The sequence below is a fragment of the Cricetulus griseus genome, chromosome 2 (genome assembly GCF_003668045.3).
Source record: "Cricetulus griseus strain 17A/GY chromosome 2, alternate assembly CriGri-PICRH-1.0, whole genome shotgun sequence".
NCBI classification, from domain to species: domain Eukaryota; kingdom Metazoa; phylum Chordata; class Mammalia; order Rodentia; family Cricetidae; genus Cricetulus; species Cricetulus griseus.
This window is the reverse complement of record NC_048595.1, coordinates 393,499,088-393,516,407: the sequence shown is the minus strand read 5'-3', so window position 1 is coordinate 393,516,407 and position 17,320 is coordinate 393,499,088. Positions and strand designations below refer to the sequence as shown.

General features: G+C 41.5%; 1 protein-coding gene and 1 long non-coding RNA gene across 11 annotated transcripts in view; one reads left to right on the top strand and one right to left on the bottom strand.

The window, feature by feature from the left end:
- The window catches only part of LOC103158729, a 94,164-nt gene that overhangs the window by 31,023 nt on the left and 45,821 nt on the right, over positions 1–17,320 (bottom strand). For 5 of the 6 annotated variants that reach the window (XR_003481414.2, XR_003481415.2, XR_003481413.2 and 2 more), the window contains exon 4: positions 15,996–16,178. This is a non-coding gene — a long non-coding RNA (uncharacterized LOC103158729). Of the gene's footprint in view, positions 1–6,918; positions 7,005–15,995; positions 16,179–17,320 lie in introns of all 6 variants that reach the window. The other variant, XR_003481416.2, reaches the window with a different exon arrangement.
- Positions 1–17,320, top strand: part of Slc38a4 (solute carrier family 38 member 4) — a 67,530-nt gene that overhangs the window by 44,962 nt on the left and 5,248 nt on the right. For all 5 annotated transcript variants that reach the window (XM_027396393.2, XM_035440842.1, XM_035440843.1 and 2 more), the window contains 11 exons: positions 2,525–2,615; positions 3,109–3,224; positions 5,825–5,898; positions 6,372–6,464; positions 8,881–8,962; positions 9,048–9,130; positions 9,240–9,298; positions 10,083–10,358; positions 10,486–10,565; positions 11,647–11,747; positions 13,935–14,059. In XM_027396393.2, coding sequence (XP_027252194.1) covers positions 2,525–2,615; positions 3,109–3,224; positions 5,825–5,898; positions 6,372–6,464; positions 8,881–8,962; positions 9,048–9,130; positions 9,240–9,298; positions 10,083–10,358; positions 10,486–10,565; positions 11,647–11,747; positions 13,935–14,059 — 1,180 coding nt within the window. The remainder of the gene's footprint in view (positions 1–2,524; positions 2,616–3,108; positions 3,225–5,824; positions 5,899–6,371; positions 6,465–8,880; positions 8,963–9,047; positions 9,131–9,239; positions 9,299–10,082; positions 10,359–10,485; positions 10,566–11,646; positions 11,748–13,934; positions 14,060–17,320) is intronic.

The window sequence follows — 17,320 nt, the reverse complement described above, 5'->3', positions numbered from 1 at the left end:
TGACTGTGTCTGTTTTGTTCTAGCTGTACCCTGTGTTGACACTATGTGACTGTGTCTGTTTTGTTCTAGCTGTACCCTGTGTTGACACTATGTGACTGTGTCTGTTTTGTTCTAGCTGTACCCTGTGTTGACACTATGTGACTGTGTCTGTTTTGTTCTAGCTGTACCCTGTGTTGACACTATGTGACTGTGTCTGTTTTGTTCTAGCTGTACCTTGTGTTGACACTATGTGACTATGTCTGTTGTGCTCTAGCTGTACCCTGTGTTGACACTGTGTGACTGTGTCTGTTGTGCTCTAACTGTACCCTGTGTTGACACTGTAAGTGTGTCTGCTATGCTCTAACTGTACTGAGTATAGACACTGTGTGAGTGTGTCTGTTGTGCTCTAACTGTACCCTGTGTTGACACTATGATGTGACTGTGTCTGTTGTGCTCTAACTGTACTGTGTATAGATACTGTGTGACTGTATCTGTTGTGCTCTAACTGTATTATGTATAGATACTGTGTGACTGTGTCTGTTGTGCTCTAACTGTATTATGTATAGATACGGTGTGACTGTGTCTGTTGTGCTCTAACTGTACTGTGTATAGATACTGTGTGACTGTGTCTGCTGTGCTCTATCTGTACTGTGTATTGTACTCTAGTGTCCGAGAGTCCCCTTGCTGTGCCTCTTCCCTCGCAGAGCATTTTCAGGATTAGCTTCTGTTTAACAGGCAATTTGAAAGATCTCCTGGAGCAATTCATTTTTCATTTTATATGTAAGGGCTATCTTCCTAACAACTCTCCAACTGTTTGGTTTTACTCTAGAATTTAAAAAATGCCTTAAAAAACCAGCTAGGAAGTCCTTTCCAGAAACAGGCAGAATTGAGCATGTACTGGAGCAACAAAGGCTTGTGTTATATTTTATAATGGTGGCAGCTGGCCTTGCTGGTCAGGCCTCTTGGAATTGAGACTGGCCCCTGGTCATAGCGTCAACACTCCTGGCATGTGACTGCTGGAGCTGACCAGTATGGGAAGGGAATGGCATCAATAAACTTGTGCAGCCTCCAGACTGTGCTCAAGCAGATCATAATCACAGTGAGCCTTATGGCTCCTGCATTAGTTAGTTAGTTAGTTAGTTAGTTAGTTAGTTAGTTAAAGTTTAGTTAGTTTAGTTAGGTTTTCAAGACAAGGTTTCTCTGTGAAGCTCTGGCTGTCCTAAAATTCTCTCTGTAGACCAGACTGGCCTCTGCTTCCCAAATGCTGGGATTAAAGGTATACACCACTATACCCAGTGGTTCATGCCTTTTGTTTGTTTGCTTTTCGAGACAGGGTTTCTCTGTGTATCTTTGGAGTCTGCCCTGGAACTCACTCTGTAGACCAGGCTGACCTCAAACATAGATCACCTGCCTCTGCCTCCTGAGTGCTGGCATTAAAGGCCTGTGCCATCACCGCCCCATGGTTCATCCCTCTTCAAAGTCTTTCTCAACTTTTCTGTCAGTTCACTGGGTTTCATAAATGACTTTCTCAGTTTTATCTATTAGCTATGAATAACCAAAATACATTTTCAGAGTAAAGGCATGTGTATACACACACACACACACAGACACACACACACACACACAGACACACACACACACACACACACACACACACACACACACACACAGAACCAAATACAACCCAGAGTTACTATGCAACTGTTTTCCAAGAAGCAATATAAACTTAGGAAGATGCACCTGCAATGGAGGAAATAGCTATGGAGCTCTGCTGGGACTGTGTCCTGCTGGGACTGTGTCCTGCTGGGACTGTGTCCTGTTGGGACTGTGTCATGCCAGGAAGGGTCACAGGTGGAGTGTGGACAGGTGGACAAGGTGGACAAGCTCCTTCCTTTCCCAACTGCAGTTGCCTTGCCTTTAAGTAGGACCAAGGAAGCTCCTCCCACAGGGATATTTGAGGTATCAAATGAGAGGATTCCCTGAGTATATTTGTTACAAATGTAAAATTAGAGCGGGGTGTGGCTCTATAGAGCCCTGGCCTTTCAGGTTTTGTCTCTCTTAGCACCATAAAAAAATCAACAAACAATAATAAAAGCATCATCTCATCATGGTATGACAGTAGTTTTTAAAAACTCAGGCTGTGGCTCTGCACCCTCTCTTTGCAAGCATTCACAAAGGGAGAACAATACTAAGCTCAGTTAATCTCTTTCTTGCATAGTAAGTGTGGGGGGAAAATAGCATACACAGTTTTCAACTGAACATATTTCCTTTTTTTTTTTTATAACACCCTCCCCTACCCCACAACTGTTCACCATGAGTTCAGTGGTTGGTTTAACAGGAACACTAGTGTGAAGGAAGAGGAGACAGACATTTTGGACATTGTCTTCCCTGGTACAGTTCATTAGATTGCCCTGCACTCAAACATAATAAGCCAAAGTACTTACTGAGATGTTTTCCTGTTTTTTATTTTGTTTTTTTTCTTTTTTCTTTCTTTCTTTCTTCTTCTTTTTTTTTTTTTTTGGCTTTCCTTTCCTCTCTTGTTCAGTCAATTTGCTAATGAGGATGCCGAAAGTCAGAGGTTCCTAACAAATGGATTTTTGGGGAAGAAGAAGCTGGCCGATTACGGGGATGAACACGTAAGTGACACTCTGCTTTCAGGAGGTAAACACGCAGAAAGGTGTCTGGTCTACCGCCATCTCAGTGGGAAAACAGTGTGATTGAAATTTTCCAAGCCTTCATCAGCACATTCTGTGTTTATTCAGGCCCTTACTGGAATAAAGGCTTGTTTTTCCCATTTGCCATATGGCTGCATGAATCATTTATGAAATTTATTTGTTTTTTCAAGAAATCAATTCTCACCCAAATGTAACCTGCAGCCATACGTTGTTTTCCTCCTCTGTATTGCTCCTCTGTATTTTTAATTTTTCCTGCAACCTATGCTGAGCCAAGACTTGCATTCCATTCAAAATGAAACATTCTTTTTGATGCTCTGAGTAATTAATGTCTTTTACTGGCTGTGGTTTTCTCTTACTCCTCCATTTGGGGATGCAGTCTCTTCCAGGAGATATAATATGAGAAGAATAGCCAAAGGCAAGACTGGTTACTCATACTGCACTTCTTTTCTTCAAGCACCCTGGAACGACTTCCTTCGGAATGTCCTCCTTCAACCTGAGTAATGCCATCATGGGCAGTGGAATCTTGGGCTTGTCCTATGCCATGGCCAACACAGGGATCGTCCTTTTTATGTAAGTGAACACATGTGCCTGTGTTTAGTGCCACGTTTGCATATAACTTGACAACCTGATGCAAGTTCTTTGTGAATGAGGGTAATCTGAGAAAGTATTAGTAAATCACTCTTGCTTTTGTACACACCCACCACTAGAGGAATAGCTGGTCTAATCATGGTGCTTGCTCATTTGACTGTTTTTAATCAAATGGTAGAATGTTTATGTATTCAACCACCAACATGTTCATGCAGCCCATCGATCCAAAGGAAGAAGAAACCATTTCCCAGAGTAGCCCATCACTTGATGCTCAAAATAACGTAGTGTTCAGTAATCAGAAATATTTATCCCCAAAGCAAATCAAATTATTGAATAATCTTAGGAAAAATAACTCATGTCATCTAAGAGCCTGCATGCCCCAATCCTATTCTCTGTGCCTCTGGATACCAGATACAATGCACTGGCCTTTCTTTGCACATGGGCTCAGAGCCCTCTTTCCTGTCTTCATTTAGTTCACTTCTCATAGCTCTGTTCAGCCTTACCTTCTGTGACCTCTGTGACAGGGGCTAGTGTATCATAGGTGTGCCTCCATTGTAACACCCTTGTGTGCTTGTCTGGTTTCCTTAGTTAGTGTCTAGCTCCCTTGCTAAACTACAAGACCCAGAGAACTGGCCCCATTTCTCACCACACACCCTTTCCTAAATCCTAACACAGTGCCTGCAGGACTGTGGATGACTGAAGATTATTTCCAAACCTCTGTGCTTTCTCCACACTTGGTCCAAGGCTGCCTGAAAGCAGCAGTGTTCCACAGCTGACCTATAGAATGGCTGAATGGGGGCCTCACCTGTGATGGACAACCACAGATGTCTGCATGGTTGCACAGAGTTTGGTATTTTCCAAGACACACTTCTCAGTATCTAATATGCACATTAGGTGCCATATGAACATGGAGCCTCGAGAGCTAACTGTCTAAGAATGCAGCACATACACTTTCAATATGTGCTATTTGTGTTCCGCTGTTGCATACAATTAGCTAATCACACAGCTATGTAAGGACTTAGTATCAGAACTATAAATATTTACCTTGTGTCAAATGAACTATTTCATGAATTATAGGCTTTAGCTGAATGGGTTTTTATACCAACTTCAATAAATTGTTTGAAATCAATTAGCTGTTCCCCATCTGAATAATTGGCTCATAATGTATTTGCATATCTATATGCTTTTGTAATGAACACAACCTTTAAACCAAAAAGAATGCTTTCTCATTAATCATTCGTGCCATTAGAAATTAAGAAATTATCACAGATCATTGATGAGCAGAAACAGGAAACACTTTTCCCCAACCATGGAGCCATAGACCACCTTCTGGAGAAGACTGCGGTCCAAATTTAAAACAAAGGCTTCATTTCATTTAGCTGGTTAACTTGACCAGAACCATCACATCTCAACACCATGGGTATTGCTGTGTGCATCTCAGAAACATTCAGTTCTTCCCCTTAGTTTGCAGCAAGTGACATAGCATTCCACTGATTTCACTTGTAGAATTTGTCTCATACCAAGCACATGTTTAAGCTATAGGAATGCTCATTATTCTTCCATGAAACAAAACTACAGAAACTGAACTACATAATTCTTAAAAAAAAAAAAAAAACAGGTACATTCATACTACATGGATGGGTAAGCATTGCTTAGATGGTCCAGGAAGACTTGGTTTCTGGAAAATCAGGACACACATGGCTAGAGTCTCTATAATTGTGTAACCTGTGGTCTGAATGTACATATACATCTGTGTTCTTGCTGGGATTATCAGATAAACTGTGGAAAGATGTGTGTTCTCAAGTAAACAAAAGGAAAGATTGCTTTTTTGGAATTTCCGATGTTAGTACTGTTGATTTATGACCTAGATGATGCTAATTACATTTTTTGTTGTTGTTTGGGACAAGGTATCATTATGTAGCTCATAATCCTCCTGCCTCAGCTTCTCAAGTGTTGGGATTACAGGTGTGTGCCACCATGCCTGGTTCTACCCATGCTCTTCTTTTTATTTGGGAGATATGCTGATTGGTACTAACATAGAAGCCATTCATACATGTGGTTGTATAGACGGCCCTGATTATTAATGGATACCCTTTGAATATAAGCAAGGAATTGTCCTGCCAGCTACACTCACCATCCTCTGCTTTCTTTATTGTACCTGACCCTCCAGTTAGCAAAGCATCATCCTTTCTTATGTAGTCAAAAAATAACTGGAGTGTCTAAGCCTAGGTTTTGTCATGTTCTCAAACAGCCTTTCACAGCTACCTGTTGATGCAAATACACCATACACACACCTGGACACTGAGTGAGTGGATGGGATGTGTTAGTTTCATTCCCATTAGCATCTCATCATATTACACCATGATGTAAGAAACTTCAGGTAGTAGCTGAAGCCAAGTACAGTACAGAAAGTTCTATTTGAGTGGCATTTAACAATTTCTCGGAATCCTCCAAATCTATATACTTTTGCAAAGTTGACAGTTGAAGAGGCAAAACTATTACTGTAATTTATTGCAATGTTTAGCATAACAATGTCTCACCTATGATAAAACTTGTACTGTCTACTCTCTGTTCCATTACAGAATCATGTTGCTGACTGTGGCAATATTATCACTCTATTCGGTTCATCTTCTATTAAAGACAGCCAAGGAAGGAGGTATGTTCCCTTCAAGCCCACATCTTCAGCCGAAAGCTGTCTTCCTTGATTCTTGTGAGAGAACTTCTCACTTACACAGAGGTATAAACTAAGGAGGATGTCGGTCAGGTTCTTTTTTTCTCCGGACCCCTGAAGTGTGTTCTCTCAAGGTTATTAGTAAACTGGGCAGTTGAGAATCAAGAATGAAAGCTGATTAACCCAAGTTCAAGTCAAATAGGGGGAAGAAAAGATTTTTGGCAAATGGTAGGTATAGCGGCTGTTACTAACAACACACAGCTCAAGCGAATGGAGTCATTGCTTCTGTTTGGAGAGCATTTGACATTGCTCGTTGGTTTCTAAGGTCTGGTCCTTTGGTTTTATCATTTCCCTTTACTACTTAGTTACATGCTGAATATTCCAGTGTAGAGTTATGTAAAGAAATGCTAAGGGATGAGAATGACCCTCTAACACAGCAATTCTATCTTCCCTTATAGGGTCTTTAATTTATGAAAAATTAGGGGAAAAGGCATTTGGATGGCCTGGGAAAATTGGAGCCTTTATCTCCATTACAATGCAAAATATTGGAGGTAAGTGGGGAGCTTGCAATGGACCACTTGAACTTTCTGTATGATGCTTAATGAAATGAACAACAACAGAACTTCTGTCAACAAACAATGGCATTCTGGTTATTAAATCTCACCAAACCCTCTGCAGCAGCACTGAACCCACTGGGGTCTTGAATATGCATGAACTCTTAACACAGCCACGCACACACAACTCCAAGTGTGTGTTTATTTGGCTTTATGTTTTTAAAGTCTTGTGTAGACATCTCCAGAATCTATGTCTTTGTTTGTTTGTTTTTTTGCTTTTCCTGGATTGGGGCTGTAAACATCTAAGCTCATTAAAGAATCTGCTCTATGTTTAGTTAAAATCTTTAGCTTTTCAGAGATTTAAATCATTGAGCATTTCACGAGATTACCTCATGCTTGCTCCAGTTTGTGACAACTTAAATAAGGAGCCCCGAATGTGTTTTACTCTTACCTCTGCAAGCTGAATGATGGTGCCATGGCTGTTCAAAGTGTCGGTACAGCCACTGTTACACTTCCAGGTGTGGATCAAAGCAAGCTCTGTGTCAAGCCAAACACAAGAAGCATGGCTTTAAGAGAGAGATAGCTGCCTATCCTCACCCCAGAAAATGCTCTCACTTTGACTATTTTGTGTGATTAGTGATTTGATATAAGGGAAGTCACTTGCGCTTCTTAAATTAGCAGCTCCACATTTAGAACACTTTAATTTTTCAACCCCCTAAAAACTTGGCATTTGCCACTGATGTTTTGACATTAGCAGGATGATGTTGACTTTACCCGAACAGGCCTGTTGCACCCTGGATTTTCAAAGACCAAACACATTAGCAGTGGTGACATCACCGAGAATCAGCAGTTAAGAGCTCTAAAATTGAACAGTCTCTCAGTGAGCCAGCTCATCAGAAATACCTCCTGTTTACGCTCTAAGGTTCGGCTGTAGCCAAGGGCATTGTAAAGATTAACCAAGCCATGTGGACAGAAGACACAGCAGCTATCAGAGAAACCATCTCACTTTGACAGTTGGGAAGAGACAGTGATCCAGAGTGAGGAGCCTTGTGTTTTTCACATAGTCTGCCCTTTGCAAGAATATGATCATGGATGTATCATTGAGTTCATCATGTCCTGATGTCCTGAACTGCAGGATAGGGTATGACATACACCTGTCTCCCCAAGACTTTTCAGATGACCAAGTGATGAGATCCACAGAACTCAATAGTGTCGCAAATGATCAGCACTATTCTCACCTCCTTGGAAGCTCAGGGACTAATTTGAAACTGGTCAAAATTCAGTATACAACTTAGATGCCAGTCCATATAACCACACCAGAAGGGTGTCCCTCACACTTAGAGCTGTATAAAGAAACCCTGTCTCCAAAAGACAGGCCTTTCCCTGTCATGGTAGTGTGGGGACTAGAACCCAGATCCCTGTGTATGCTAGATAGTCATTCTACCCCCTGAACTACAACCTTAGCCCTACTGGTTTTACTTTTAATTGTACCCTTGACTGTGTGCCAAATAACAAATTAGAATCAAATTGCACCAAATGGTGAACTTGGGAATGGAGTGTTGCACAAATCCCTCCAATCGGAGGCAAAACTGTCATGTTTTACATATGTATACAGACATGTATAGGGAGAGGTTTTATAGATTTTTTTGTTTTGTTTTGTTTTTTGAGACAGGGTTTCTCCATAGCTTTGGAGCCCATACTGACACTCACTCTGTAGATCAGGCTGGCCTCAAACTCACATAGATCCACCTGCCTCTCGACTGCTGGGATTAAAGGTGTGCACCACCACCACCCTGCTGGTTTTATAGATTTTTGATGTTTTCAAAATAGTGCAGGTAAAATTTGATCATTTCTGTAATTTTTCTTGACCAATGGGAAACTGGAATAAGAGAGGAAAACCCAACCCTATACAGACAAAACAGGGGGAGAAGCTGTTGTCTCTTATACTCTATTATCAGTCTAGAAGACTTTTAGTGGTCATGGGTCTGAGATTCTCTGTGTGACTCTGGGAGACTCTGGAATACCCAGAGACCTGCCTTACAATTCTGCTATCTTGGTTTTGGTACCACCTTCTTTTGTCAGACCACCACCTATAGACACAACATAGGCCTTGACAATCTCTAACTAATGAGAGTGAAAATGTGGGACCCAAAGTTCCCCTAGAACTTAACCAGGAATCAACAGGGACACTGTTAGCAGCAGCCTCTTGTGTATGAGCTGGAAAGACAGACATGTGCTTTTGAAGAGAACCTGAAAGCCTTGTAGAGTGCTCGGGGCCTTCAAGTTCTGTTTTAGGGATGAGATGCTCATCTTTCCAAGGAGAATGGATGTCCTGAGTGCTCTGACTTCTTACAGCTTGCGTGGGATAACAGTGTGTGTGCACACCACTAAGCTGTCCCTTTGTCCTTTTCAGCAATGTCAAGCTACCTCTTCATCATTAAATACGAACTACCTGAAGTAATCAGAGCATTCATGGGACTTGAAGAAAACACTGGGTATGTTTTACATTCTTTCCGTGATACCAGCTGGCTCGTTCTGTTACCTTTTCTGTTCCCAACACCCTCTCTCTTTCTCTTCTAGGGAATGGTACCTCAATGGCAACTACCTCGTGATATTTGTGTCTGTGGGAGTTATCCTTCCACTCTCTCTCCTTAAAAATTTAGGTATTAATTCACTAACTAAAAGCATGTTTATCTTTACTTCATATTCTAATAGGCAAACTTTTTTTTAGACACTATAGTCATCTCCCAAAATATTTCTGCTAATTCCTAGGTTACCTTGGCTACACCAGTGGATTTTCCCTGACGTGCATGGTGTTTTTTGTCAGTGTGGTAAGTGCTTTTTTGACATGATCCTTGTAGCTTGGCAAGCACGCCATGTTTCATTAGTGTCCTCATTTTTGTCCAAGCACTTCACAAGCATGAAATAGTTCTTGCTTCACAAGCAATTTTATTGTATTCTAATTTGGAATGAGGAAAGGACAGTCATGGGTTTAAAAATAGTTGAATTAGAATGCCAAGGTCATAGCACATGGTATGATCCAGGATCTCTGGGTGAACACTTAGACAAAGGACCATGGTAGTGACCCAGTGTTCAAGAAGATAGAAATAGCAGACTTAAGTAGGCTAGGGCCATGTCTGCATGTGTCAGCCATTCTCTCTTTCATTTTCTACCCCTTAAGAGGTGTTGACCATAGCAGAATTAAAGAAGAAATCAACTCAAACAAAGGAGAAATTTCTTAAAATATCATAGATGTGAAATTTGTAAATCTTTTCCCCCAAAGAGGTAAACGAAGAAGAAAGAATTTTTGATGACTTGTGTCATGAATATTTTGATGTAATGAAGAAACTGTCTTTGTCATAGAAGAGAAAGGCCTGGAGTGGCTCACCAAAGCCTGGTAATATTGACTAGAAAGTAGCATTGCCAATCATAGTTCCAGCTCTTCCCTTTGAACAGAGGCTAGGAATCCCCTCAGCCCAGTAGTCTAAGGAGATCTCAACTGAGTTCTCTCACCTGCACCCCTAAAGCCACACCAATGGATTTTTATTTCATTGTTTCCCCCTCAAAGCTTGACTTTTTATTTTTGTTGTTTCAATTTTTAATGACTGGCTGTAGGTGATTTACAAAAAATTTCAAATACCCTGCCCACTGCCTGTGCTGGATCACAGTGTTGGAAACCTGACGTTCAACAGCACACTTCCAATACACGTGATTATGTTGCCCAATAACTCAGAGAGCACTGGTGTGAACTTCATGATGGACTACACTCACCGAAACCCTGCAGGGCTGGATGAGAACCAGGCTACAGGCCCTCTTCACAGCAGTGGAGTGGAGTATGAAGCCCACACTGGTGACAAGTGTCAGCCCAAATACTTTGTATTTAATTCCCGGGTAAGTGACAGATCCACACCCCTAGTAGGCTGAGCACTGTGGTCTCTTGAGTTTTATTTCATACACTGAGATGCTCTGGAATCACCATCTATGCAGGACCTCTAAACATACGGTGTTTGTTTTACAGACCGCCTATGCGATCCCAATCCTAGCATTTGCTTTTGTCTGCCATCCTGAGGTCCTCCCCATCTACAGTGAACTTAAAGAGTAAGGCAGCCATCATTTTAGCATTCTCATTTGATTTGCAAATATGTTCATCTATTCAAAATGCCCTATGAGGAGGCATTTCCTATGGCTTTCTGAGCAGAGATAGTTTGTGCTACAATAATTCACTGGCAATGTGTTTCAAGCAAGGTTTGAGTGAGCCCGAATGCTAGACTCTACTTCCTCTCCCATCCTGCCATAATGGTTCAGGGAAGGATTTCCCCCAGGCAGAGGAGGAGATAGTGGGTGCATTGATTTTTGGCAGGTGTATGGATTTGAATGTGGATTTTGTTGAAACTGGAAATAACATTACTCGTGATAACTAAAACTTAAGAATTAGGGCAGCCTTGCAGAGCAACTGATGCTACTAGTGGTCAGTTCCTTTCCTTAAAGGTGTTCACCGAACTGATGGCCTTGTGTGTGCAATGGGGACACTAGCTAGTTCCCAGCAGTGCAGGGATCTGTGATTAATAATCACCTGCTTTGAGATTGTTGGCATCTCATTTGGTCTGAACCTATTCTAACAGCTGGGGTGTTCGACAATGATTCCTAACTTTTTAAACCTGAATAATGGTGATACCTTGTCCTTTAAATTCTGATTTGCCTTATAAAGTTCTGGAACACTTTAAGCTATTGGGGGGGGGGGCAGGTCTTAGATTTACTGTGTGAATCACATACAATATGAACTCTGTAAGCCTTAAGATTAGGTGAGTGCTATATATACTGGTTTCTAGTATATATAGTCTGATCTCTTGGTAGTGGGGTTTTGCTGATTCCCTAGGTAGTTTTCTTCATTGAACTCATCTCAGTGTGAAATGGAAAAGCTTTGCCATAGGGGCCAGTTAAACCATTTAGTGTTTATTAATTACAATAATAATCTGTGGATAAGGTTACTTGACATTAAAGGAACTACTAGATTAAAAGAACATTGTTTAAGAGAAATGAAAAATAAGTCTTCTTTAGCTCTCTGAGACAAATTTAAATAAGTTGTAAGCTTTATGTCTAAAGTCTTGTTTCATAATTTTTATTTTGTTATACTTAAAAAGTTTTTTAAAATGAAGCTTGGTGTTCTTTTTCTTGCCAGTCGGTCCCGGAGAAAGATGCAGACAGTGTCCAACATTTCCATCACAGGGATGCTTGTCATGTACCTGCTTGCCGCTCTCTTTGGCTACCTCACCTTCTATGGTAGGTTACCCTGTCCCAGTCCTTCTCTTTTCAATTAGTCTGGTAATTCACCTAGATACGTAAAATTCTTTTTCATGAGTAGCATGGTGTGTATGTAAATGGTGCAGTCTTGATTAATGTTTGATTTAGCCTTGCCACTTTACAAAGGAAACCAGCTGTGGATTCCAGCAATTGATGAAGTTATGTGTGATTTTTTTTAATCTCTCAAATTGCAGCTAGGATGATGGCTCAGTAGGTAAAGTTCTTGACATCTAAGCGTGAAACCCAAGTTTGGATTCCTCAATGCCCATATACAAATCCAGGCATGGTAGTACATTATTGCAACCCCAGCACTGGAGACAGGATAATGCCTGGGACTCATAAGCTAACAAAATCTGTGGTCTGTGAGTCAGTTAAAGAGCCTGCCTCAAAAACTAAGGTAGAAAGCAATAGAGGAAGATACCCAACATTAACCTCTACATGCACATGTGCACAAACATGTATGCTCACCTACACACACACATCCCTCAAATGAGTCGATTTCCTTCCAATAGAAGTGATGCTTCTTTTTCTAGTTTCCCAGTCCAGCTCAGGCTAGAAACAATGAGAATGAATCCAAGTATATACAACTCTTTTTAGGGAAAAGTGGCTGCCAAGCAAGCCATAGTCCTCAAGTTTGACTCTGCTTCTTCTTACCATTCAGTTAAAGCTGGTGTCTTACAGCATTATGTAAAATGTGTGCTTCATTTCATTCAGTTCTGTTAGAGTAATAATTTCCTAAGAGAAAGGATGCAGAAGAATTTCCTTCAATCTGAGACTATTCTAAATTGTGTGTGTGTGTGTAAGTGGCATTGCAACAGTTCACATTACACATTCTGTTCAGCATCTTAACTGTACGCAAAGGGGTTAGCATTATTTACTCATTGCAAAATAGAGAAATATTGCAGTCAAATATAAGTGTTTTATCATATTTTCACACTAGACAAGGTGTCAATGCAAATAGACATTTTTAATAAACACCTTCAACTTTTTTGAGTTCTGTTAGTGTTTATTGTAAGACATAGAACACTTTGGAAAACATTTTCAAATAGAAGAAGAAATGTGCATAGAATACATACGCATGGAATTTCAAAAAATTGAAAAGTTGTAAGTAAAAATAGTTCTTCCTCCTGGAACCTCCATTTTTTCCTGACTTGGCAAATTAAATTGAATGCATGACAAACTGGGGAGGAAATGACTCAGGAGGAGGCCATCATTTGCTTATGTGTCTTTTCCATTTGACTAATATTTGACTGTTAACCAAGTACTTGCTCTCAATTTGGCATTAGCTTCTCATTGGTTGCAGGTTAGTGAAAGTCAAGATCAATACCACTGAGTGAGTGTATTTGTACCCCTTATCTCATCTTGGGAGAAATAGGGGGGTAACCAGGCTACACATATGGCTTTATGTGCATCTATGTGCCATTCATGTTTTCATTTCATATGCATCTATGTGCACTTGTGTCTGGCATTCAGAATGTCTTCTTCAAAGAAGGCATCAGATAAATCTTAGAATAAAATGACTGGGAGACCCAGTAAGAACACGCTTGCATCCCTGCATGCTTTTCTAATGAATTTTGTAAGACAGCCTTTTAAAACCCCAAGAGGACCTGAGTTTGGATCACCAGCACCTATGTGAAAGTTGGCTGTGGAGGCATGTGCTAGTGAGCAAAGAGACAGATCCCAGGCTCTTGCTGACTGACCAGTCTAGCCAAAATGGCAAGCTCCAGGTTCAGTGAGACCCTGTCTCAAAAAAGGAAGGCAAGTGATTGAGGAAAATGTCTCACTACCAACCTCTGCCCCCAAAATGTGCCCACACAAGTGAATACACACATGTACACACACACACAGAGAGAGAGCTCATCAGTCCTAGAGTTCCCACATTGGGTCCAAAGACACTCCTTCAGGGTTAGCTGGACTGACAGGGCGGGACAAGCTGATAGGACTTAGGCTTATCCTTCCTTTTAATGGAAGCACATCGCCCTGGTTTGTGATGCTCTTTGTAGCAGACGTAGATTTATTATGGTACAAATCATATCAAGAAGCTTGGGGACTGTCTGACTCCCCAGGCCTGGGCGTCTTCCACCATCCTGTTTCCTCCATCATCATCACACGTTTCTGTGAGTAGCTGGTGCCAACTCATCAAACCTCCAACTCTTCATCTTGCAGGGGAAGTTGAAGATGAGTTACTCCATGCGTACAGCAAAGTCTACACGTTTGATACCCCTCTACTCATGGTCCGCGTTGCAGTCCTGGTGGCAGTGACATTAACTGTGCCCATTGTCCTCTTCCCAGTAAGTAACACGGAGTTCTGAAGGATTAGTGCATTGTTCTGACTCAGTGTAGATTTGTGTGTCTATGTGTCCCAGACAATTATTTTCTCATAGAATTTTGGAGCCACTTAATATAATATAATAGACTCAGCAAATGATTTTAGTGTTTTTAAAGTGTGAGGAAAAAATGTGAACTTTATTTTTTAAATTCAAATAAAAACAAGCAGAGTTTAGGCTGCCACCAATAGACTAATAAAATTAAGAGCAGGTCTGCCTCCAGAAACGTGAAAGCCAATGCCACTTAAACTTGCATCTTGCAAGTTTGAAGGTGTTTTAGTTTGTTCGAAGTCTGCTGTGCTGAGGGCACGTCTAAAGGTCAGATTATTGAATCTGATGTTTTAGTGGCTCATGGGAAGGAGACTCATTAAGTAAATGACATATCAGAAAGGAGGTGGGTTTTTTTGGTTTGGTTGGGTTTTTTTGTTTTGTTTTTCAAGACAGGGTTTCTCTGTGTAATAGCCCTGGCTGGCCTTGAACTCACAGAGATCCAACTGCCTCTGCCTTCCGAGTGCTGGGATTAAAGGTGTGTGCCACCACCCTGTTTTTGATCTCTCCCACCAAAACTGACACATGCCTTCTGACATTTGAGATTCCAGTTCCTTGGCACTAGTCAGGGTCTTGGTTTGTCATGGACTCACAGCACTGGACTGGGGGTGAGGATGGGGCTACAAGAGTTAAAACACCACCTATGGACAAACACAGGGGTTCCCCTGCCTGCCAACTCTGTCCCTTTTGTAAATACTCAGTTTAGAGGGTAAAGATAAGCGACCCAGCAACCAGCTTTGCTGTGGACAAAACATTCCACACAAGACTCAGCATGAGAGAGCAACTTAAATAACGTGGTGTGGTCACTTTAAGTATGGCTTGTGTGCTGAAGCGTATTTGGTCACATTCCTTTTTCATGAGTGCATGAAATCGAATCCTCATCGCTATCGTGGCTAATACTTCCCTCTTAAATAACGCCTGGCCTCTAACATATCCAAGAGCATTCTGAATGCCATACGTGGAACTTTAGCCTAAAATGAGCTCAGGCTTGAGTGGGATGTTCTATAGGATGAAATTTCTAGTTACTCTGGGAAAAACTGTTGGAGTCCTTGTGGCTTTTGGCATACCAGAAACACATGCATTGTTGTTTAATCATTTTATGCAAGGAATCTGTTACCATCTTTTAATTTGCTTTACTCCTAAGCCCTTGATAAGGTGTTTACGGATCATAGTCTCAAGGGATTGAAGGACATGGTGGTGGCGATCACACGGCTAGTAGGTAACTGTTAAGTTTTTGCAAGGGCTCGTTGCTATAATGGGAAGTAAAAACTAGCCTCGACAAATATTACATCTCACCATTGATAATCCAAACCTCTCTTAGAAGTTCTCATCCTTTGTAAGAGTAAATGCCCTGAGCTGAATCTGATCATCAGGAACTATAGTAGTTTGTCAGTGTTAGATGCCATCAGGATCGAGACTGGCCATAAGAATTAGCATCCAGGAAAATAACAGATGTCTACCAATTCCTGCACATGGCATACATAACCTTTCACTGCCACAGTTACAGGGGTCACAGACAGAATGGTGGCTGGCAGAGAGGACGAGCAAGCAGTGTTGAATATGAAAAATGGTCTTTGGGTAAATCTTGCCTTTCCTGAAATATATGAGCCACCTTTTCAAGTTTATCCAGGGGAGTGAGGATCTGGGCAAGTAAATCAAAAGGCTATGAACGTGATGGTGACAAGTAAGTGGCCACCCTTGTCCCAGTCAAGTTCTAAAAGGCCAAATTCTGAGGTGTTTGTGAGTAAATGGTAGATATTGTGGGTAGTGTTTTTATTGTTTCTTATAACTTGGGGCCAGAATTTCAGTGAATCAAATGCAGGGTGTGGCCCTCCTACATGGCATGGCTCACCTGGAGGGTGTGGCTCCATGGCTCTCCTGGAGGGCATGGTTCTCCCCGACAGTTTTCTTTGCATTCACAAACACTTGAGGGCTGGAGAGATGGCTCAGCCTTCTCTCTGAACCTGGGTTCAGTTCCCTGTAGTCAATGGTGCCTCACAACCATCAGTAATGAGATCTGGTGCCCTCTTCTGTCCTGCAGGCAAACATGAAGGCAGAACACTATACATAAGTAAATCATTTTAAAAAAAGAAAGGAGATGCTTGACCGCCAAGAAACTTCTTTATATGCCATAATAATCTCAATACAAGTAACAAAGCAAGCTTGGTCTGAGTTCAAATCTAGAAGTTTTAGCTATTACTTTGCATTCTTTTTCTTACAGGACACGGTAACCTGGCTCTTTCTTAGATGAGAGGATAAGAGTTGCATGCCCAGTTCTCTCTTATCCTCTTTGTCATCTCCTTAGGTTGGTTTTTTTCCTTCTTAGCACTAGTGGGCAGGAGCCCTGATGTCTGCCAGATAGATGCAGAAGTGAAGTGAATTGAGGCTAGCTCTCAATTAGCGTGGATCTCCTTAGGTATGGGGTAGGCGGTCCACTATGGGATGTACCTGTTTCCAGAGGATGGACAGTGACATTTGCAAGTGTGCTTCCCTTCAAACCACAAGGTTCATGTGTCACCACAAAGGACAGAAAGAAAAGCAAATAACCTTTATGATTTATCCTAAGTGGACAGGCTCATTCTCTACCTGTAGTATGTTATGAGAACTACTACACACACATCTGATCACCAGGAACTATAGTAGTTTGTCAGTGTTAGATGCCATCAGGATCGAGACTGGCCATAAGAATCAACATCCAGGAAAATAACAGATGCCTACCCAATTCTTGCACATGGCATACATAACCTTTCACTCCCACAGTTACAAGGGTCACAGACAGAATGGTGGCTGGCAGTGTGTGTGTGTATCTCAAAGGGTGTTATGGGGAAAAAAGATTCATGGATATAGGACAACGTATAACCAATTGCAAAGTCCTGCCCTAGGGAGATGGGAACCACACACTGCTTTGCCTGCCTGCCCCGGTCTTCTCAACACAAGAGAGTGTGTGACCTGTCTGTCTGCAGACAAGATGCCACACCCTAAGGCCAGTACCCCAAAACTATTGGCAAAATGAATTCCCACAACAGTAGTATGTTCAGAAAATCATCTCTCAAACTTTCCAGCCCCTGCTATTTCATCTTCTCGAAGAACAATCATCCGTTTTGCATGTACTGCCCCCTAGGTCCCCTGTTCTGAATCATGCACAGAGGTAGGCATAGCAATACCATGGGCACTGTT